Below are 24550 nucleotides of genomic sequence, written 5' to 3'. Positions count from 1 at the left end.
TTCTTTTCTTCCTGTGCTTATTACCTCCCCCTTCTCCTTCCTATCATTCAGAGTGTAACTGCCACCCTCTGGGCTCAGAGATGGCCCAGTGTGACAGGATAACAGGGGTGTGTGAATGCAGGGAGGGAGCAGCGGGGAAGCAGTGCGATGAATGCGCTCGCGGCTTCACTGGCAACTTCCCCAAGTGTGTCCAGTGTCACCCGTGCTTCCAGCTGTGGGATGATGCAGTTTGCCAGATTAAAAGGGACTTGGAACACATTGAGTACACTGTGCAGAAGATACTGGAGAGTGGGATCACACCGGGAGTTGGGGATACGCGCATCAGGGAGCTGGAGAGGAAACTGAAGCAGGTACAGGATCTGATCAGCGCAGAGGACAGCGACAGGATACACCAGCTGATTGGACAGAGCATTGATGACCTCAGGTGATGATGTCACATAGTGTTTGCATGCTCGCTAAAGTTTGCCACAGTCATGTGTCAACTACTAACTGCTACTGTCTGGATACTAAATGGAGTCCCCTGCTCTTTGTGTTCCAGGGCTGAAATTGCCCTCACCGACGGGCGTCTGATGGGTGTTGCCCGAGAGCTAAATACAACAGCAGCAGAAGAAGAGGCACTGAGACGCACATTAAGTGATCTAGAGAAAGACCTGAGAGATGTTAACAACACTGTGGCTCACAAAGAGCGCCTGCTGGAGGACTACCTAACCTCAGGATTTGCAGGTAGCAAACTTAATCAAGTCTTCTAAGAAATAATAAAAATGTCATGTGACAGTACAGATTAGAACCCCCTTCAGATAATAATAATACAATTCAACAGCAAACATGAACAGCTGCAATATGTGTGATACAAACCCACAAAAGGAGAATGTGAAGTGATATAGAAAATGTCCACATTCAAATTTAGCGAACCTCAATCATGCTATTGAAAATATTGTGAAAAAAAGTCTAGGTATTATAACTAGTATTTTAACGTAAGTTGCTCCTGTTTCTTCACAGATCAGTTTGAGAAAGTGAAGAAGTACTATCAGGAGTCACTGGATGCCGAGAAGAAATGCAACCTGACAGTGTCTGGTCCTCTCAGTCCTGTGGAAGAGTCCAAAAAAACCCGTGCTATCACTAAAGAGAAGCTGGATGCCAGTAAAGACAAGACCCTCCGTGCCCTGGCTGCTCAGAACAAATCCTTAACCGAGCTGCAGGAAAAAGCCCACGACCTGGGCAAGAAAGTCCACCACCTCAGTCACAAGGCAGGTGTCTTTAATTTAGAATTTTATTCATTGAGACGTCTGATTGTCTGGCTACATTTTTACAGAATTGATCTTGTGCTGAATATGTAGCTTAGTAGGTTATAATTTAATGCACTACAAGACAAATGTGTCCTGTTTGCAGTTTATGAACACCATGAATATAGTTTTTTGACTTGACCACCCTCTTGTTTTCTCCCATTACTCTTTACTTGTTTAAAATGCTCGCTCCCTACGGTGACATCTAGTGGACACAAGCTGTCAAAGTGGTACCATTGGTTTGACATGGATGAATTATATTGTACAACACAGAGTTTCCTGACGAACCCTCTGTGTTATCCAAAATGTCATTTGATGAAATTGTTCAGCTTTCCAGTTAGAGTCACTCAAGACCAAAACCTTTTGTACTGTTCTTCTTCATCCTCATCTTCATCAGTTGGCAATATGGTCAAATAGAACAGTGTTTCTTAAAGTTTTTACACCATGTACCACCTCAGAAAATGTAAAGCTCTCCAAGTGCAACCATTATGACTAAGCTCGAGTCATATCTCCTGTTTTGCCCCGCTTGCTGCTAATATTTGCACGTGCGGTGAACATTTCAGTGGCACTGCTTAAAGGGTAACCACCAATTTCACACATTAATGTGTGTTTACAGGTCTTGTGTACTATTGCATACGTGAAAAAAGTTATAAAAACCCTTTTGTGAGGAAGCAGCATGTAATCTGGGCTTCTGCACTCAGTAGCTAAGTTGCTTTGTGAGTAATGTATATACCAGGTAAAAATAAAAAGCTGATATCTCTTCTTCTGCTTTATCGATTTATATAATTTGTGTCTGGACTGTCTGTTATGAGGGCAGGAGTGTTACAGGAGTTTAATGCTAGACAAGTGGATTGCCTTTTTGTTTTAGATACTGGACTTTGAGATCAAAACAGGATAATGGAACAAAAATGGAAAATTAATCAAATGAATTAATAATGATGATATTACACATTTTGAATATCATTGACTACAAGTACTACACTGCATGTTTACTGAACTGACTCTTATGTAATAGGCTGATTACAGCTTGATAATTACATGGTGATAGTTTGTTGAAAGATGAGTAATAATTAAGTAACACTCTGTAATTACAAAAAGTATTAACCAGATGATAGCTGGGTTTTAACAATGGGTATATGTGCACAATATTAGAGTCAAATGTATGAGTAAAAACAGAGGGTATAAATGGGAAATTACAGTAATAGATAGCATCAGACAAATGTATTTCCTCTCAGGGTATTCATAGTTTGGTAATGCCATGAAACAGGTGAACTGTACCATGTTTAATGTTGTACATTCCTTGAATCAAGGATTCTTGAAGCAAGGGAATATTTCAGCAAAACATGTATATATGTTAATACCAATACCAACATACGGTTAAAGTTGACCATGTGAGGATGGCTAGATGTCGTGCTATTCGCAAAAATACATATATGATATCACAACTGAATAACCAGCAAAGATGTGTGGCCTTGAGCATTTTAGTTTATGAGTTCATTTGTTTATGTACAGTATAATGTACAGTTATTTCACAGTTGTGGTTACAGACTCCCTCTCCACCTCCTGACACTCGTGTTTTGAGGGTAATTTGGATAGAGTATAGAGTAGAGTAAAAACGCACAAAAATAGATTTGATTACTAGAATATTTTTATTATTACATTTCTACAGAAATTGCAAAATTTTCGTTACTGTAAATTAGTTTGGCACGATAATCGTCTAGTGAAAGTCTGATATTGTGACAGCCCAGTAGACATACTGAATAAATCTGACACGGTTCACCTGTTTCACCAAAATTCTCTCATTTCATGAGTCCCATTGCATTCATTTTATGTGAGTGATGACATGTCGCTCCCTACAGGTATGCGGTGGTCATAGCAATGCCAGTGCAAATGGCAGTTGCTCTGACAGCCAGTGTGGTGGTGCAGGTTGCCGTGACAATCAGGGCAATCATGTATGTGGAGGAGAGGGATGCAACGGGACAGTGAGTGCTTCAGCTGCAGCTCTGGATCTCACCAGGAACGTCACCGACAGTCTGACTGCTGCCAACGAGGAGCTGCAGAACGTGGCGAGAAAGGTGCTGAGACACTGTGATTTTGAAAATAGAATACTGAAGGATTGACTGTGCACCCTCTTACCTGCCCTGACTGGACACTATGGAAGTGTAAATCTTCTGTGTTTCCTGTGTCCAGCTCCAGGATATAGCCACTCTGACACAGGATGTGAAGAACCAGGCGAAGAGCACACTGGATAAAGCCCAGAAGAAGAAGGAGCACTTTGAAAACAACAACAACAAGCTAAAAGATTTCATTAAGAAGATCAGAGACTTTCTCACTGGTATATTAATGTTTGACTAGACATCTTATTTTGAATGAAGTGAATTCTTAACGAAGGTTACGTTGGTTTAAAGTTTAACTTTAGTTCCACTGCAGCAGCCTTCTCTCCTGGTATTGCATTTAATGTATGTTGCTGCATTTTGCATTGATTTTCTCTCTTTCCTCCCTGTTCCTTTTCCAGAGGAGGGAGGAGATCCAGAGAGCATAGAGAAGGTGGCTTTGCAGGTCTTGATGATCAAACTACCAGTCAACAGGACAACTCTGGACAAAATGATCATGCAGATAAAGGACAGCCTCTCCAACCTCACCAACATCGAGGGGATCGTCAACAAAACCTCTCAGCACATCAGCAAAGCCAAGGAGCTGCTTGAAAAAGCTAAAGATGCCAAGTATGTAACAAATTAAAGACCACAAGACTCACAAACCATCACACTTCTCTCTGATATCACAAAAACTCTTGAGAGAGAAAACATTTTTTAAGATGGACTGAAATGTACATTAGAAATGCAGAGACTGGACTGCTTTATAAGCCGCTCCATTATGGTTCACTAACCATCCTCGATCCATGAGAGTAGAAGCTACTATCAATCAACTATCAATCAGGGTTTAGTGATGAGTGAATTCCCATTCAAATTACAGGCATCACACACTTAAAATCTCAAAACCCTTGACAATAGCCAACAATAATCAAAAAATCAATGGTGACAAGATTAGTCAGGAGGTAACAGTAATGTGATTATGACTTGATTGAATGAACACATTCAGAATCTATCCAATATATCCTTAGGGTGAGTAATGAGCCCTGATCGAAGCTCTCAGGACAAGCAATTTAAGTCAAATTTCTGTTTCCTCTGTGAAGTTTATTATAACTGGCGATTTTCAGTTTTGATGTTTCAATGTAGTGTCATGCATTACTGCAGATATGCTATTTCAACCATATACTGTACAAGCCATATAAATAGTTCATAACACAATATGGCAGGAGCTGTGTGACTTTGCAGAGAGAAAAGAAATAATTCCTTCAGTGACACCACAGCCCTTCTGCTCTCGATCCATTTGTAGGTGTCAGTTCACCAAAGTTATATTTTATAATTAAGTATTTTACAGACGATTTTGGTCTTATTTGTCCAGGTCTACATTTTTTATGTGGACTACTTCTCACTACAGAAACAGTCTCAGTCTACAGAGAGGTTTGTGAAAACTACATTCACGTTCTTTGTATTGATATGACACATGGGACACTCATTGCAGGTGCTAACGAACTGACATGTTGGAACTAATAAAACTTACTGAGCTGTGTGGGCTACCAGTGTATTATTCTGATATCCTGCTGATGTATGTTCCAGTCCCATTAGCCTCCAGTTAATACACACAAGCTGCCTGTTCCTGAGCACACAGCTCCTGCACAGCAATCTGAATGGAAATACTGGTCACATTATCATCTTATAAGTAATCAATCAAGTCCCCTATGCATTTCAACTAACATCTTAACTATCTTTTTTCACTTGAAGCTCCATTATTTAACACATTCAGTATGTAAATAGGTATCTGTTTGCTAAATTGTAGGATAAAAGAAAAAAAAAAGAGTAGTTTGACATTTTTGGAAACATGCTGTGTGCCTATACACAAATACAAATATAAAGGAAGCTGTATACAATAAAATGTAATAAAGAAAAAACAAATGTTATCTTTTTCTAATTATTTCTTTATTTTCATAGATTAGGCTACATTATAGACTAAACAGTGCATGGGAAGTTCTAAGTGCATTTCTTAATGTTTCTAAATAAACTCAATAATATCTCATTAGAAACAAATCTAAAATGTTAATTAAATAAATCATATTCCTGACATCTAAATAGTGAATGAAGTTTGAAAAAAATGAAGAACATGGTTCAGTATCAGGTTCTTCATTTTCTCCTTTCTCTGTCCTCCACCTGGGCTGCTAAGGATTGGTATAGTTTTCTCTGTTTAGCAGTGTATCATCTTGACATTAATTTCAGATGATTTTGGCAACTCCAACAATTTGTCCTGTCCAGACCTTCTCCAAATGTCCAATTTCATGTTTACCGTTGTGCAGGAGCCGGGCAGAGGGAGTGAAGGATATAGCCAATAAGACCCAGCAAGCGTTGGATGTTTCTGAGAAAGCCATAGAGAAAGCAAGAACAGCCCTGAAAGAGGCCCACAACAACTTGAACAGCACAAGGAATGCAACAGCCGAGGTACAGCACTCTTTAAATTTGAGTGTGTTTGCGCATTTGTGTTTTTGTTTACTATAATGGTTTCACATATTCTTCCCACTTCCAGCGTTGTTTTACAGGCAAGTTGACCACCTGCCTGAGGAGGACTTTTCCCTCTTAATTCTAAACTTTTTTTATGTGTCATTCCCTTCTAGGTGGATGAGAGACTGAAGCAGGTGGAAGATAAGCAGATGGATGTCATGATGCGTTTAAACAACCTCTCCATGGGGGTGGAAGCTCTGAGGAACAAGACAGAGCAGAACAGACAGATGGCCGCCGATGCCAAAGCTCTGGCTAACAATGCCACACACTTAGCATCTTCACTGCAGCGGGTGAGTCTGTTTTTGTGGTGAAAAAATACATTTTTGTTTTATTAGGAAGCCTTTGTTATGGACAGTGCCATGATTATTTTTTCAGTACATAAAGTTAATTCAATACTGTGTCGTCTCCCAGAACCTCAACGACACAGAGAAACGGTACCGCCAGCTGCAGATGAGGGTGGAGTCTCTTGGTGGGGAGTCTGGAGGTTTGACAAACATCAACAAGAAGGCCATGGATATCAAGAAGGAGGCAGAGGACCTCCTTAACAAAGCCAGCAAGGGGATCGAACAACTCAAGAGTGAGTACACAAAGCTGCTCCTAGCGTTTGGAATCTGTCCATTGTTTTCTTTCTTGTCTTTATGACTTAAGAACATATGATGTAACATGAAGAAAATCTTAAATCTAACCTGTTGATAACACACATTATTCCATCAGTCACATTAACAGCAGATTAGTGCCCATTATAATACATTCCCAACCAAAAGAAAGACATGACATTAAAGTTACAGAACTTGCTTACCCACAATATACACCGACCAGCCATAACATACAACCACTGACTGGTGAATGGAATAACAATGATCATTTAGTTACAAAGCAGTGTGCTTCTGGGAAACTTTGGTTCCTGGCATTCATGTGGATGCAGTTTCAACACATACCACCCTTCCAACGCTGTTGCAGATCAACCACAACCCCTCATTGTAACGGCATTACTAATTTTTTTTTGCAATCAGTGTTTGGGTGGGTGGTGCATGTCAAATTGCATCCACATGAGTTCCAGGACTCAAGATTTTCCAGCAGAACTTTTGACTGTATCGAGATTATCAATGTTATTCATTTCACCTGTCAGTGGTTTTCATGTTGTGGCTGATCTGTGGTTTAGAGTGCATGGAGATATTACGAACAGGCTGTAGTGGTGCACATCAGCATCTTCTGGACAAAATTGGTATTACAAAAAACAACAATAAACCTGCCCTAATTGTTGAGGTCATATTCCAAACAAATGAGGGGCAACATATCACCAGAGTAACCTCTAACTGTAGCCGCCACTTGCAGTTTAGCTCAGCCAGCCATGCAGCTAGTGCTCCCATCAGCTGGCTCTGCCCAGACCCAGAGCTCAGGGAGTGTTGGTGTTATTTACTATCATCTCTTGAGCTACAAAGTGGCTCACGGCTAGCTGGTAAGCACGATAACTTCAGTAACTATCTCTGTACAGTATAAATACATATTTGACATATGATCAAAAAAATTTCTGTAATAATAATAATTAGAATTTAGAATGTTTTAAACTGAAATTCTTACAAGTCACAAACAGGAGAGAAAAGAGTTCAGATCAGACTTAGAATATGGATCAACAGAATTAAATTTTTCTTCTGTATGTTGGATGTAAGATGTTTATGACATGGCACAAAATGATTACAATTGTCATGAAATATTCTAATAAAAGATCAATACCCCATATGTCCAGAAACAGCCCTGACATAGCTTCAGGATTTCTTCTAATTTTATGATATTACATTACTATATGTAAGCCACCTGTTGTATCTGGACCAGCTTATAATAAACCTACTATGGTGATGTTAATGGATTGTAACATTCTTAGAACTTTACGACACTGTACTTTGTGTTGTTGTTTGATGTCACATGAAATTTATCTGTGTGGTTGCAGGACTGGAGAAAAGGTTCAAGAATAACGAGCAGCGGATGCAGAAGCAGCGCCTCGAGCTGGACGAGCTGAAGGAAAACGCCACTGTGGTGCGGGACGAGATCCGGGAACAAGTGCAGAAGTACAGCAACTGTGTGTGAGGATGATACAGTTCCCCGTTTACTATTTGCTGCTGTAGTCCAGAGCAGAGTTAGGATTTAGGCTGTGACTGGGACAGAAAAACAACACCACCCAGGAAAATAAAACTTTGCTTTGGTCCCTCCATTCTTTAACTGCTGTAGTTTCAAGTTTTACACAATACCTGTCAAGTGTTATATCACAGAATGCCTTCCTTTGTCCATGTACTGTACAACTTTATGACTCATTGATATCAACACCATCCTGGATGGTGTTTATGTTGTTAAGCTATTAAACTTGTGGATGACCTGTGGAGTTTTTTTTTTTTCATTGAATAGGCCATGATAATTGATTTCCCAATGAATAAACAGAAGAAATATATCAAAGTATGTTATCAGATTTTTTTTGTTTTGACCAAAAGTGCTTTTTAATATTTTGTGTTTATGCTGTAATTTTAACACATTCCTATGATATTTACAATAAGACACTCCTATTAAGATATGTGGAAAAGTTTTATCTCTGAAGTTGAATTTTGTGTTGATTTTTATTACAAAAGAATCTCTTGATTAAATACATATGAATGCATACACAAATATTCTTACAAGTAAAATTCAGGTGGTGTGATAATGGAGACAAATAAACTTGGTACAATTTATTTAAAATCGGTATGTTTTGTGTTCTGTTTGTGTGTCCACAATACTTTACAATACATTTTTGCGTCATGTATATTACACATCGGCTACAGTAGAAATGCTGTTTCAATTCATTGTCACAAGGGGGCACCTTATACTCAGCAAAGCAGGGTATCCATCTCTTCTCGCTTCAACTGTCTTTCAGCTCATGAAGAGATTCTCCCTCCTATCTAATTCTCACAGCATACACTGACATGTTCGAGCAGGGGAACACAGCTGTAATTGATACGGGTCACTTGTAGGGATAAACCCATCTCCAGCCCATCTATCTGCAGTCAGTTTACACCAGAGCGCTAAGACAATGAACACTGGACTGCTATTTGTCAGGTGACCAGAAACACAGCTCTGAATAAATGCAAACACAAATCTGTACTCCTGGATGTGTGCAAATAATCAACTATTTGATGCCATATCAAGTTTAAAGGTCCAGTGTGTAGGATCTAGTGTCAGGTGCGGTTGTAGATTGCAACCAACTGAACACCCCTCACCCTGCCCTCCCCTGTGGACTCTATAGAGGAGCACCTGTTCCCTCAATGGATCTAAAAGGTTTGTTGTGATTTTACACTAATGAAAAATGAACAACATCGTATTGCTGCCATCAGATCCTCCTAACCCGTAGCACTTTACATGTATTAATTCATTTATTATTGGCCATATGTGTGCAGATTGTAATGTGACATGAAAAGTGAGACCATCCCCGTCTCTCTCAGTTGTCTATACAAGCCTGTGGATGATTACTTTTGGTCGTTTGATGCTGCTGGCCGGTGGATTTCTTTTTGAGGAACTCGGTTGATTTTCTGTGACAGTCCAAATGATATGACTTTATTGACGTTTTCAAGTGCATCCTCTCAGTGTCCCCTTGCTTACAGAGCACAACAGAATCTCACATTAGATTAGAAATGGAATCTGCTAACATAAGCTTAGGACTGACTTCCACCGCAACACAGAAGTTCCACAAAGCCCCTTTAAAGGTGGTGATACGTCAACATTGTGTTTACAGCTGCGTATCTACTGCACCCAAGTGGCCGAAAATAAAACTCTGCCAAAAGGTCATTCTGATGGCTCGCTAGAGGAGTCATCTGTTGAGAGAGAAGAGAGAACCAAAGCTCTGCTGCTCTGTATTCATATTTTGTACTGTTAAAAGCACAGTGTGTGATTTTTGCCAGAAGAGGTCCCTCAATCAAAAGACAAAGAAGAGTGGGATCATCATAGTGTAAGTTGTCTTCCTTGTCTAACATCCATCATAGCTGATTAAAACTCCATCTACGTTACTCAGAAGCAGAAATGTAAATGGACTGGATGTGTTTTAAAGTTTTATTCATATTATTGAATGCAGAAATGTTACATATCATATATTTTAATAAACAAAGTAAAAATGTTAGAGGGTAAAAAGAAGTCCAAAAGGTTGGAAATAACATCATCATTATATATTTTAATGTAAAATCCTAATCCGCAAAGTGACTAGTAACAATGGCTGTCTAATAAATGTAGAGGCGTATTTATTTTTTTAAATGTACTGGAGTGAAAGTATGAAGAAGGATAAATATGGAAATACTTAAGTTCAAGTAAAAATACTTAGTTACTTAACACCATTATACCTTTATCATTCCTATCAGTATGTAGGATGGTGACAGCAGCCACACTTTAGAGGTGACGTCTGAAAAACATACATATTTGCCATGACATCTGTTCCCTCACAGATTCCTAAAGTCATGAATTTACCTGTAGTCGACCATACAGCACCAGTGCTTCAGTCACTCTGCCGGCTTCCATTCATTGCCCTCCTGTTGTCAGGATGAAGGAGCTGTGCTAGTCCCTGCTGGCTTCTGGCACTGGATCCTGTGCTCTAACAAAGAGAGGCTGTCCTCCTGCCGGACAGGGAATGTATAATATGACAGAGATTTACAGCAGGCAGTGTTCAGCAGTGAGGCTCACACACCTGTACACGTCAGGCATGCTGTATTAAAGAGTGAACCAGAGGAAAGAACTGATATGATCAAATGCACGCACTGTTATGAATTGTATTACATATGTACGGTCAATAACCTACTGATTAAATCAATCAATAGCTACATGAAGCCCCCCCCCCCTAAAATAGCAAAATAGCATTGACTTGTGTTTCCCACTGCATTACTGTAAGTCTGCATGGAAATCATCCCAACCACCTGTTGGATGAGGCTGATGTTTTGAGGTTAAGCAGGCAGTCAGGGGATCTGGATCTGTGCGCGCTCATTGGGTGCAATCAAAGGGAATCTAATCCGTCTAGCAGGGAGCGTGCATTCCTGCTCCCAGACACACTGGCGGAGGCTCCCTGGAAAACATGCGCTGGGTTTGTAGAGAAAAACCTGTGGAGGATCCAACTTATCTCATCCAAAATCTAATCTATTCACTGACCACTTATATCAAACAGACTCTGTTCAAATATCCTCACTACTTATCATGCAACATTGTATTTTGGTCTTTTCACCTCTTTGTGTGTCTCGCTAAAATAGACCTAGTTGAAAAGACACTGAGTTAATATCATTAGCCTATAAAGACACGGCAGAGTGTGCCCGAAAGCTTTAAGCCCATATACTGTGGCTCATATCATAGTCTGCTCATAGTCTGTTTTTGTTATCTAATCCTTAGGTGGGCCAACTTCGTTTTGGTCATCATCTCAATGGATAGGCGAATGTACAGAAGCATATTATAGCCACACCACAAAAAGAAAATCATTATAGCACGATACCGTAAAACCTTTATTGTTATAACAATAATTTGTCAGGTTAAAAACGAGATATGTTCAGGTTATTACAACACACAAAACTTATCATGTTATTACAGGAACTGTATACTGTTTATTATGGCTAACCATGGGCTTAATATGGTGTCATAACGCGAAATAACATGGCAATAATAACAATAAGCATTCCATGTTATAACTATTGGTATCCATGTGATACTGATCCAGTTTTCTTTCTCTGACATGGCAGCAATGTGCTACGTAGCACATTGCTGCCATGTTGTGCCACGTTCGATCGGCAGGTACTTAGGTGTGGTACCACACCTAAGTACCTGCCGATCGAACGTCTGGTGCCTTAGTGTGACTATTAAATAGTCTGTTTGTGTTATATGTATATGTTTATTGTTTTTTTGTTATTTCAAAATGATCATTTGTTTTTATACTCTTAATGTAGACGATGTAGGCCATATTCACCCGGCAGCCATTTTCCTCTGACATCACGCTCAAGGCGGGAAGCTCAAATGGTGATGATGCGTATAAATGTAGGAAATCTGAGAAACTTCCCAATGACCATCAACTGAGAAAATAATGGACAGAGAAAAACAGGAGGGACATTGGGCCATAATTCAAGGTAAAGCAATATTTGACCTTTCCGTTAGCAAACGTTAGCGTTCACCCACTTCCCAGTTTTACTGTTTGATTACATCCAGTCTGTTTCACTCTTGGGTCGAAAAATAAACGCGTCTAAGATGTGTGTGTTAATATGTCAAAATGAATTAACACCTTTCCTATCATGTCATGTAACACTATCAAACGCTAATGTTAGCTAGGAAGCAACTGCATGCTAATTTTAGCTCTTTTCTAACAGGAGCTAATGTTATCAAATGTTTTACCTTAAAATGTGACCTAATGTTCCTCCAGATTTTTGCTATCCTTTGTCTTTTCAGTTGCTGATCAATCAGGAAGCGGTCATATAGTAATGATTTATCAGATTTCCCGTATTTTTTGTTTTGCCACATGGAACAAAGAAATACAATAATAATGTATATTTAAAAAAACTAAACAAAAAACTATTTAAAGGGTGACTATTCTACCGGCATGACGGCCTGTCTCCCCCTCAGCCCCCCCTCCTCTCGCCCCGTTCCGCTCGTAGGATCCAGTCCGGGGTTTCCAGCGCAGACGCGCAGGAGTTGAGGACTGCTCACCGTAGTTAACGCTGCACACTGAACCCCGCATCTGTCCCGCAACTCCGCAGCAAGTGGACCGAGAGGGAGACTGGACTCGAACATAGAAGGGATCATCCGAACCGGTACCGAAACGACGGTGAGTGTAGTCTCGCTTTATGATGAACACACTGACTTTTTGAATGAAAAGACCCAGTCAGCAGTTAGAAACGGAGTCTTATCTGAGAGGAGTGATGTTTTTATTAACAAGAACACATTTATAAACCGTGGAAACTGACAGTGATTTAGAAAAGGATCCCCGGGCGTCCTCTACCCAAACTTTGCAGCAGCGTTGCGTTCAGGTGCTCGTCTCATGGCTCCGTGTTTACTCTCCTCTATGACTCCTGGCCGCCGCAGGTCGCGTGCAGCAGCCCCGCGGGTTGATGTGCGCTCAGAGATGCAAGCCTCACTGCTCCTGCTCGTCTGCGGTAAGTGCACTGCTCAAGTCCATCCATGTTTTCTGCCCCGGAACAAATCCTCAGAAGTGATTCAGTGAGCGGGTCTAGTCTCCAGGTCACCGGGCTTGCTTTGATTATCCACTGGAAAAATGAAGCCATTCATGTTTGAGTCTGTGGAAGTTTTAAGCCTTCTAAGTTATTTACTTGGTGATGGGTTTGAGGATTCTGACACTTGTTACAGAGGGTCTCTGCATGTGTCTGTGTGTTGGAAAGAGAAAACAGAAATGTTCATTCTAACATAAGGGAGGAGAAGAGGCTGACTTGTCCTTTCAGATGAACAGTTTTGCTGTGAAATGATCCACTTGCCTTTCATCACCTTAATGATTTTAACTGAATTGAGTATTTGTTTTCCTTTACAAAACTGCACTTACATTTTCATGTATTTAACACTTTCATTTGAGACTTCAAGTTCAGGCCAAAGGAACACTTATAAAGGATATTTATGAAGAGACGTTCATCTGATGTGTCTCTTTGTTGGTCATGTCAACCTCCCAACATTCAGCACAGGCAGCAGTGTAACACAGTGGAGAGAAGGTCCCCCCCGCACTGAGATAAGATAACTGACGTGTCTTTTTTAGGGCCCCCGGTGCCCTCCGGGTCTCCGGGGTCGTCCCTGTCTCTCTCTGTCTCTGCCTGTCGGCTCCTCTCTGTGGGTGGTGTCGCTCTGTTTATGGTCCTCCTAAAACAGCCCAGCTGAATCCGCAAATAGAGGCACACACTCCGCAACTACACCTCCAGCACTGCTCCAAACCCTTCTGGATGCGTGTGTGTCCAGAGATGCACCTATATGTATGTGTTTATGTGTGTGTGTGTGTGTGTGTGTGTGTGTGTGTGTATGTGTGTGTGTGTGGGTGGGTGGGTGAATAAAGGAAGGCTGAGAAATGAACAGATTTAGACCAAATAACACATACCGTGCCAGTGGTATGCCTAATGAAGGATTCTTTTCACAAGATCAGCTGTTGTGATCTCATGTAAACCCTAAAGTTGATTGTGAAAAGCACCGCTCCAAGTACAGTACATGTGTGGTCAGTGTTATCAGTGAGCTGATATATCAGAGTAATGAGCCTCAATAAAATGTATTGTTCCCTGCAGTTGAAGACAGTAGGCTTATTGCTCCTGTTAAAGTCTATTAGTGCCTGCTGTTAGCACCCAGGGGTGTCCCCTCAGACATTATCAGTGATCACAACAGAGCTCAAAAGATTCAGGACACACAGCAAACCCTGACAGCTGTTTTCATTAAGAAGTCGCTAAAAATTGTGTTTCCTCATTCAGCTTTCTATTGTAAATGATGGAATCCCACGCAAGCGGACACTTTCCCTGCCAGTCAGAGCTGCTTTCTGTACACTTGAATTGTCACCGAATTCACGCACTTCTGTGCACCAATCAGGACTAAGCAGCATTCAAGTGAATAGCAGGGTGACATGGTTGTCTCACCCTGTCGGTGCAATCTGATCAAATCACAGCCACACGGTCCTGATTAAGCAGGTTAGCTGCACGAAAACATTTAAAGGAACCCATAAGTGAAAATTCAGTCATTATCTACTCACCTCATGCAGATGGACAGTCAGGTTGGGTTTCATATTCAACAAACATTTTGATCTCAGCCATGCCCCACATTAGTTTGTCGTTGGTGGATCTGTTTTTACCGCAGACCAGCTGTCATCTGGTACCTTAACACTGAACTGAAGAAGCCCGTTCATCTCTTAGTATTTAGAGTATACCTAAGAAGCAAAGAGACTCAGTAAGAGTGAGTCTGGAGGAATCAAGAGAGGAAAACGCTGAGAGGTGACATGAAGTGTGTGTGTGTGTGTGTGTCTATAAACTTCCCACAGTGTCATTAAAGAGATAGGGAGCTGTCAATTCAGACTTCTGACGCCTCTGAGCACAAGCTCCAAGGTCAAGGGTCGCGTCCAAGCCCCAGGTCAGAGACCGGGTTAATTGGCGTGTGCACGAATGTGTGTGTGTGTGTGTGTGTGTGTGTGTGAGGGAAGAAGAGAGTGAAAGGACTCGGGCCGATCACAGGGACAAAAGAACCAGCAGTGCCTCCTCTCCTTTCTTGTTCTTTTCACTTTCTATTTCCATTCTTCTTCTCTGGGCCGTGGGGGTGGAAGGAGGACTTGAAGGAAGCTGCTCGTGTGTGTGTGTGTGTGTGTGTGTGTGTGTGTGTGTTTCTTAAGCCTTTTTAATTTGTAAAAACCTTATCAGGCAAAAAAGGGACTGTCCCTTGTAAAACCATTTTTATTTAAAGTGCCATCATTCTTCAAGATGTTATAACTTTTTTGAACAGCATTTGCCTTTAAAGTGATTTATCTAACGACTCTTAATGAAGTGTGTGATTAAGTTTGCCTGATGGAGGGAGCAACTCATTATTATTTTGGATGAGAGGAGGAAGGCGGGAGGATGGAAGGAATTGGCAAGAAAGCTAGGAAGGAAAACTTCACATGAAAAAGGATCCAGGTAAATCCTCTGTAATTCACCTTTCTTTAGAGGTTTGTGTGTGCAGGATTTAAGGTTTGTTGAACTACTGGCGTTCCCCCCAGATGTGTGTGTGTATGTGTGTGTGTGTGGGCAGGTGAAGACTGGCATTAGGCAGTGGGAGTGAGAGAGTGCGTTCCCCCGAAAGCCTTTGTACGCGACAGCCTCCGGAAATGTGCAGATACCAGAACAATGGTGCAGTAAAGCCCACTAACCACCAGCAATAGAGACAGAGAGAGAGGGAGAGAGAGGCTGAAAAATTAGAGAGGGGAGGGGGGAGTGAAAGAAGAGGACAAAGAGAAAAGAGGGAGAGAAAGAGTTGAGGCACAGGGGGAAGGGGTGAGGAGAGAGAGGGAACAGGTTTGTTGCTATGAAAGGGCGGTGAGTTAGGTTTCCTCGGCCTGTTGGCGTGGGCCTTTCTGGATGAAAAGAGGAGGTGGAGAGAGAGGAGGAGGAGGACTGGAGGGGGAGGATGAAGGGCCAGGGAGGAGGAATGGGAAATGGAGATGGTCTCATTAGAAACAATGAAGTGGCTAGTACAGTGGGGAGACATGAGGGGAGTGGCCATGTGCTTACAGTGTGGAGGTGAACAGGCACAGACAGTTACTGTTGTTTGACCCATCAAGGCCAACGGCCTCTGCACACCTGTAGACCTAGCACCAAGCTAACAAGTTCTGTAACATTGTTTCTGCTGAACACACACAGACACACACCAGACCAAACTGATATCAGCCCTCCATCTAAATCCTGATATAACAGGGAACTAGCTGGCCTGCAAAATGTGGGATTACTGAGTATTGTAACTGTTAGGTAATTACTGAATTTCATATCATAGTCCTTATCTCCTGCTCCTGAGATCCCAGTCTTAACCTGTGGCTGCACGGCTAACTGAGCTAACCAGCTAGGGGCAGCTACAGTTAGCAGTAGTTAGCGGTCACTGTGGTGATAGATATGATCTAGATGGATAAGTAGCACTCTGTACTTTTATGGTGAATTGTCCCTTTAAAAAATGCCAGGTGTTTATTATCTGTACTGTACATTTTGTCTGAAAGTTGAGCTGAGGCAGTGGGTGCCTAAAGACAACGTAAACCCATGTAAAGAGAAGAGAGGATACAGAAGACACATTATTTATCGTAGTTGTATCCAAACGTAGACGTTTGATCATCCACACAGTGAGTCAGTGTACATGAGTAAAAGCCTCCTCCAGTTTCAACGACTGCGCTGTTATTGATTTTATTGCTACGAGCCCCGGAGCAATTTTAATAACAGCTTCTGTTACGCGCCTTGTTAAAAAGCACTCGGAAACACCCGCACACCTCAAATTAACTAATGGCAGACAAGCAGCAATTACAGTGCGATGCTGCAGCATGTCAGGGTGGAAGGAGTCATAAGGAAGGAGAGAAGGCAGGAAGAGAGGAATGATGGGAGATAGAGGCGAAGAAAGGAAGGAAGGAAGGAAGGAAATGTGTTCTTGAGATATTTCTGATAAAGACTCTGTAGACCTGCAATTACACACACAGGCACACACATATACGCACAACAGTTTAATAAAACGTATTGAACGGTAGTGACATGAGGGTTCACCATCAATCCTGTGTGTTGTTGTTAACGGTGTAGTGTAACATTTACCTGGAGTAGCATCATGTAGGCTAGTGTTTAGTGTATTGTTGACGTGTGTGAAGTGTCAGTATCGTGTCTGTCAGTCCATGGTTTGAGAGGCCTGACTGCGAGGGTAACGCCTTATTTACTGCAGGGCTCCTCTCTAACTTTTTACATTGGTTGCATAGGTGTGCCTTACTTTTTTAAATGTAGGTGTACCAGCACATCATTTAGCTTCATGGTGTAAAATATTTAAAATAATGAACAAATTTAATTGATTGTAGACAAAAAATAGTTTTCTCTTTTTAAAGCTGCCGAAAGCATTTTTTCTCTTAGGAAAATAAGTATTACATTTTTCTATATTCCAAAAGTAATCAGGGTTAGGGTTATCCTAACTCCACAACTAAACTAAATTGGCTTACCATACTATCAACATGTATTTAAAGTTAAACTTGCTAACAAACAGATATGGTCAGATATCTTGGCTTCTGCAGATACCTGGAGAGAAAACAAGAGAAGTCTTCAAGCATCGTCAGGCAGATTGGTGTTTACTCTTTCCCCTGGCTCCTCTCTCAGGGGGAAACACAGGGTCGTCATCAGTTCAAATCAAAGTGTAAAGAATGACTTCACACACAGACACACATGCAGGACTCCCCTGTGTATTCTAAATTATAGTCCAAGGATCTGACCTTTGCCATTGGCCACACAGAAATCTCTTACACATGAAAGCAATTTGTACATCTAACACTCAGACACAATATAATTACAATATAATTTCCTCTGTTCGGCTCATTGCTGGTCAGAGGACCATGCAAGCTTTCATACTGAATAACACCAAAGCACCTAGGTTTTTTTTTACAGTCAGTGAAAACACTGGTGCACAGCCATTAGACAGCAAACCCTGTGTTACTGTTCACATTAGCCGGATTATGAATGAATGAATGATGCATACAGGTCCCAAACACACATCTAAACACGCCAGTGACCTCAACTAATGACCAGTCCCACTCGTGCTGTAGTTTTCTCTGAGCTTTTCCTCTAAGTGCAGCCAGATTTTCTCCGTCAGGGCTCTGATTAGCACCTACAGTGAACACATCTGCACTCTGCTCAGTGCTCCATGTCTCCCCGAGCAGCTGCTGAGCACCAGGGCAAACACACAGTACCGTAATCGCTTTCCAAACCCGCAAAAACTCTCCTCGGCTGGTGGACAAGCTGGTCGCGGGGCAGGCTGCACCCAACATCTGTCGGCCATGTGTGCCTCATCGGGTGGATTTCCTGAGCTTCAGGCAGCATGGCAGGCACTTTTTGACAGTATTGTATTGTATGTATACAATTTATACTTTTGCAACATTGTGTGTGTTGGGGACTTAATTTTTTATGACCACCAGCAGCATTTCAGGATAGTTCTTTCAACAGAGCAGGAAATGAACAAATAGTGATTTCCAATGTTCAAAGATGATCTGAAGATACAAACTCACTTTAAAATGTCAGTTAGTCACTGAAAAGATGTGGAAATAAAGCAGAAGCAGGATGGGCAATGAATGTGCTTCAAATGTCTGCTGTCCCCATTAGGTTAAGAACAAACATTGCACTGTGCAGGTTTCCTCCAGCTCCGCTCTCCACCGTCCACCTGTTGCTGCTAATATATCCTCTCCAACATGGAGTGTCTCAGACGTCTCCGGGATGGCACAGGAATGTGAATGTCTCCTCCAGTGAGACCAGCTGCCTCCCAGTGACATGCCTTGTTAATCTAACAGCCTGTGTAATGACCAGCGTCTGTTTAGGCTTACTGAAACCCTTAAGGCGGTCAGTGACAAACTCAGAAACAGCTGAGGAAGAGACAAAGACCATATCATCCAAGCCAAAATATATACTGATTACAGTCCAAGTGTATGCAAATTCTGTTCTCTGGGGTTTGAAAAGAAAGAAGAATGTGTTGACGAATGTGTTATATTCCCCAGTATTCCCCCAGATGTGCAACATTTAATATTCAATAAACGCAGATCATTCACAAAGATCTAATACAATGCGCATCACAGTAATAAATTAAAGAAACAGGAATATTAAAGACAAGCAGAACAGGACTTTTCAAAAGAGACAAGTAAAAGATGTGCTGAAAAGAATAAAATGGACATTTGATAACAATGAATACTGCGAATACTTCAAAAAGCAGCTCACTTTAGTCAAAAAGTTAAAGGGGCAATATGTAAATATTTTAGTTGAAACGATTTAAACATTCACAAAAATTATCAACAGAATGTGAACAGATTGCTGTTTCTACAATATCATGTCCATGTATTGTGCCGCAGAAATATCTACTGGTTAGCATGCTAACCAGCTAGCCCCGATCTGGTCCAAAGCTTATGTGCTAGCTGTGTAAAGACTAACACTCAACTGGTCCCCAAGCGCTCAGTCCAAACTGCTAGCTGTACAGCTAACAAAGCTAACTAGCTAGGGGCAGCTACAGTTAGCTGTTATGTAGCGATACCTGGTGATCCAGTGTCCCCTGTCTGTTTTCAGTATGAATTTACCAGATGGCCAATTCTTACATACTACACTTTTATTGGGAGGCAATGGAACAGAACACAGGGATCTTGTTTAAGTGCTTAGCCTTGAAATCCAACAGGATCCTTTTTGCGGTGTTTTGAAGCCATTGTAGATCTTTCACTGGGTACTTGGGGAGAAGTGAGAACAGTCATCAGTATAATAGTTTTCCTGTGAAAAAACTTGGTGTGACTTGCATCTCACAATGTTCTTGCCAGATGCTGCAATCTACAAGAATGTTGAAAAGGCTCAGATCATGAAGAGTTGTTAAGTGGCACAGGCCTGGGCACAGTTGACTATTTCTTAGTAAAACTTTTTTTAATGATTAGATTAATCCTCGCGGAATTCTCATTTTAATAAGGTCAGAAATCATTTTTAGAAGCAAGGGCCTCGATGTTGATTAAGGAAGGGAGGATGAAAGAAGTGAAGAAGGTGAACGGCAGGGCAGAGAGGGGAGTCAGAGCTGCTGAGGGGCAGCGAACATGAGAAGAGAAGCGAGATTGGAGGAAAGGGCTGACTAATAATAAAGAGGTGAGGAGGGAGGAGAACAGCTGGATGTTTGGCTGTGGGAGTTGACCATCCATCAGCTAAGTGCAGAGCAAAGAGAGGACGGAGGCGAGGAGAGGCACAATGTAAACTAATTAGCCCGGAGGAGTGAAGAATAAAAAAGCTGTTGACTTTTCTCTGCCGAGGTTTTAAAATAGCCGACTGATGTGCTAGAAGTATCTGTCCAACAGTCGCTCAGGTCAGGTACGCAGCTCATTGTCTGTCTGAAAATGATGCTATTCTTGTCTGCTCACTGTTTAGGCAAGCTGATATTGGATCTGACCAGGCTGTTATTTTAATATTCTTGGCAGTCTGTTGTGTTTAACTCTAAACGCTCCCCCTGTCTGAGCAAATGTATGTGTGTGTGTGTGTGTGTGTGTGTGTGTGTGTGTGTGTGTGTGTGTGTGTGCGTGTGTGTTCATGTGTGTCCACGCACTGTACGTCTGTTGTTTGCTTGTCCTGCTTTCCTGCATTGTTTACTCTGGTGGAGGTGACAGCAAACTGTGTCTCGCCAGCCGGTCCCAGTGGAATGTGTCAAGTTGATGCCACGTCTCCCCCCCGTCAATTCATGGTACTTTAAGAAACAGATTGTCCTTGATTTCAGACAGAAGTAGATGTAAGCAGCCGGCCATTTTTAGTCTGCGACTGACTGGTTTTATCAGCTGTGGCTCACATTAGAGCTGGGTACCGCCACTGATTTCGTAGATCAATTTGATTCCATCCACCAGGTCCCAATTTGATTAAGATTTTTTATTCAGTTAAAAAAATATAGATTCAGCTTGGGATATTTCAGTTACATTACCACTTTTGTGCAAATATGAAGGAGATTCTTTGAACAACTTCGGTAAATTGTACAAGGAACCCTCTAACCAAGTGCATTGTTAGAAATATTATTAATGTTTCCATTAAGAAATGGGTAAAAACATGTTGGAGATTTATGGTTAAATCTGCCTATGTAGAAATGGACGGGGTGTTGCAATGCTACAATGAAAAAAACAAGAAAGTATTGACAAGTTTAGGCTTATGTATTTCAACAACAAGGAAAACAATAATACAACTCTTCTGTTTTGAACAACCTCTGTGGCCATTTGGATATAGATTGAAGAGTTTAAGAGATGCACTCAAATGCACCACGAAGTCTCTGTCCCTGTGCTGTGTGTGACACTCCGACACAGACAGACACAGAGGACAGACGCATTACAGTGTAGATGACGCTGAGATGTGATAAAGACTCTCAGCATAGATTCTAATCACATGACAGCTTTGGTACAAACATGTATTTGCAACTGTGGTGGATAACCATGATGACCCTGTCATGCATCCACAGGAAAAGGAATATATTAAAGCAACATTATGTAACTTTTTTTACATTCAAATGGTACAGTAGTACAGAAGAGTACTGTCTCTTGTTCCTGCACTGTGTAACTTCAGTGAGAAGGTAGCCTCACAGCCTTACATACATGTTCACTTCAAGATACAAGTTTTGAAGACATGACAGACATCGTTTCTGACGTGACAAACAGGGATTTGTATTTACTACAGTGATGTTCCACTCAAACTGTAGTGGAATTGTAAGTTCTACAAAACGTATATGTTCGGATTGTTCCAGTGCGGCTTGATTTGAATCGTAAAATAGATTTTTGTCAAAGCCAACCCAAGCTAGCTCCATGATTTAGCTGGCCCTGCGGTCTCCTGCTACTCTAATAAAAACATGACCCCGGCAAAAGAGAGCATGCATACCATGATACTAATTATGTACTCGTGTAAGTGCTCTGTAAATAACACACTGGCAGTCTGGGTACTGTAAAAAGTTGTCACCAGCTGATGAAACATGTACACAATGTAGACAATTTTGTACATTACTTGAATAAACAACCTGTATATAGAAACGCGATCATCATCATATCATTTGTAATTTTTTGAGTTATGAGCGCCGACTATGGACTTTCACAAATCCGTATCTATTGATATCTATTTTTTTTCTATGTTTCTGCCGGTGCATCACATGTAATACCCTTTCTTCAGGAAATTAATTTTGTCACATACTGTCACCTTTGTCACAGGCCACACTTGACTACCTTGTGTTTACTGACAGGTCTAGAGCAGAGAGGAAATCAATGGCAGGGATGGAAGCCAGGAGTGAAAGCAGAGCTCACCTAGTGGGAAGGGGTTGGGGGTGGGATACATTTGCGGGAATGAAACTGGGACGCCCTGCAGACTGCATCGTTCACTCTGCATCACTGTCTCTGACAGTTAAAGCATTGCCTCATGTGGAAGACTTGTTGGCTCAGAGTCAGATTTCACTGTCCTTTGGCATGAGCATAATGATATCATGCCTCTTTTAACTGTTGGCCCAGAATAGGTTACCTACAGTAGACACTTTTGTCATGTGCTTGACGTCCTAAAGAGCACTACTGATGCATCCGTAATATATGACATGTTGTGAAATTATTATTGTAACCTGTATGACACTAAAAGCAGCTCAGTAATAAACCCTTAATGTAGAGTGTGGCTACAAGTGGCTGAACGAGCAGAATAGCGCACAATATGGTGCAGGGCTACAGTGCAAGGCCTGCTGTCACAGGCTAATGGCTGGCTGAACAGCAGTGCTTTGTGAGCTGAGAACCCCCAACACACATGCGTGCACACACACACACACACTGACAACCACCACAGCCCCCTTCTCTTCTCTCAGCTGTCAGCCTGCATTCCTCTCTGCTTCACCATGTATGGGTACAGAGGAGGACGGAGGAAAGGAAGAAAGAAAAGCTGTGATGTCTAATAAACCATTGTATCACCTCTGTCCTCAAAGCTACAACTGTAAACTTTTCACATAGAGGGAGGGAAGAGTAGTATATGTCATTTCTTCAAACTTCCCCTCAGCTGGTTCACTGCCTGCCCACAGTTCACTCACAGTGAGTCAGGCACCTGGAAAGTCTCCACGGGCCTTTAAAAAGCAGACAGAAATAAAATGCTGCCAGCAATTTTGACCAATCTCTGACGATTGACTAGGTGGTTAACAGACTAGTTGTTTAACATTATTTTCAACTATCCTGTGAGTTGCAGTACCGTGCTTGGCTTCATGTCTGCCGTTTTTCCATTACATCTGCTGGCCTAGCTCTACTCGGTTTGAGTCAGCGCGGCAGCCCAGGGTTTGCACTCCCCCCACAGCTAGCTGACAAAGTGGCTCCGCTAATCTAGTTAAAAAACATGTTTAATTTCCTAAAATGTCTTCACATAAAAGCCACACAATTATGAGTTGACTATCGATTTGATGAAGACGAGGGCTTGCTACAGGGCGGCTGCGGCTTCGACCCTGCTCCAGAGCGCGGTCGAAACTGCTAAATGAAAAATGTGTCCACAACAAAATAAACTCAGCATACTTTGACAACTTAAATCAAGTATCAGGTGTAAAGACTGAAAGCAGTGGGAACAGCACACCTGGTTATGTCCAAAGTGGGTGATATGGCCTCCAATACTCTGTGGATATGACTTTTTGTACTTTCACAAAATATTAACAGAGCCAAACTGGCTGTTTCCCCAGCCTTTATGTTGAAAACAGCATGCATTTGTACTTTAAAATAACAGCTGCAGAATCAGTTTGATGATACAGTGTGTTGTGAATGTTGAATGGGTGAGTAGTGTCTCTGTCTCAGCCACTCCGCCTCACCCAACACTTGCTTCTGCTCCATGTAACTTCAGTGAGAGGGGAGGATCACATTGTAGTAGATCCTACATGATGTCTTAAGAGACTGGTGATTTGTATTTATGTCAAAGATGTTGCGCTTAGAAACTGTGGGGGGTGCCAAACCTAACAAATTGCCAATTTTTAAATAATGTTGCTTTAACTCAACGACATGTCAGCATAGAATTATCTTTTTCCACCTTTATGTTTTCCATTTTCTCTTCACATTCTGTGTCTACAGCTCCTGCAGGAGCACAAACACAGCTAGAGCCTCTACACTAAAAGTATATATATTCACTCGCTGCACTGTGAAGTGCTCTGAAGTGTCTAACAAACGATCCATGCATCTCTCTTCCATCCCTCCCGCCCTCCACTGTTCTCTGCTTCCCTTCCTGGTTTTCATCAATGCAGCAGCTTTGACATCATCATTCTCGGCCTATTTGTTACAGCTTCAGTGTGAGAATAATATTGTCAGTCACACCATAGTTAGTATGAAAATAATCATAGATTAGTGGGGTTTTTTTCCAAACTTTTGCCTTTATTGCTAGATACAGCTGAGGCATAACAGGAAACAGGGGGGAGAGACGGGATGACATGCAATACATGCCCTCTCTGCCCCTTAGCCCCCAGAACAGCGGTTTTAAAGGT

The 24550-nt window shown here is 41.7% G+C and overlaps 2 protein-coding genes across 5 annotated transcripts in view; both read left to right on the top strand.

The window, feature by feature from the left end:
* lamb2l (laminin, beta 2-like) overlaps positions 1-8626 on the top strand; it is a 67183-nt gene extending 58557 nt beyond the window's left edge. For all 3 annotated transcript variants that reach the window (XM_030423624.1, XM_030423623.1, XM_030423625.1), the window contains 10 exons: positions 52-424; positions 539-723; positions 1000-1247; positions 3143-3358; positions 3474-3618; positions 3799-4006; positions 5695-5836; positions 6010-6186; positions 6308-6473; positions 7845-8626. In XM_030423624.1, the coding sequence (XP_030279484.1) occupies positions 52-424; positions 539-723; positions 1000-1247; positions 3143-3358; positions 3474-3618; positions 3799-4006; positions 5695-5836; positions 6010-6186; positions 6308-6473; positions 7845-7981 (1997 nt within the window). In that variant the 3' untranslated portion in view covers positions 7982-8626. The remainder of the gene's footprint in view (positions 1-51; positions 425-538; positions 724-999; positions 1248-3142; positions 3359-3473; positions 3619-3798; positions 4007-5694; positions 5837-6009; positions 6187-6307; positions 6474-7844) is intronic.
* A 3916-nt stretch (positions 8627-12542) lies between these two features.
* Positions 12543-24550, top strand: part of lamb2 (laminin, beta 2 (laminin S)) — a 50174-nt gene continuing 38166 nt past the window's right edge. For both annotated transcript variants that reach the window (XM_030423546.1, XM_030423545.1), the window contains exons 1-2: positions 12543-12695; positions 12953-13023. In XM_030423546.1, the coding sequence (XP_030279406.1) occupies positions 12993-13023 (31 nt within the window). In that variant the 5' untranslated portion in view covers positions 12543-12695; positions 12953-12992. The remainder of the gene's footprint in view (positions 12696-12952; positions 13024-24550) is intronic.

Source organism: Sparus aurata, chromosome 7 (assembly GCF_900880675.1).
Source record: "Sparus aurata chromosome 7, fSpaAur1.1, whole genome shotgun sequence".
NCBI classification, from domain to species: domain Eukaryota; kingdom Metazoa; phylum Chordata; class Actinopteri; order Spariformes; family Sparidae; genus Sparus; species Sparus aurata.
This window is presented reverse-complemented; position numbering and strand designations above follow the sequence as displayed.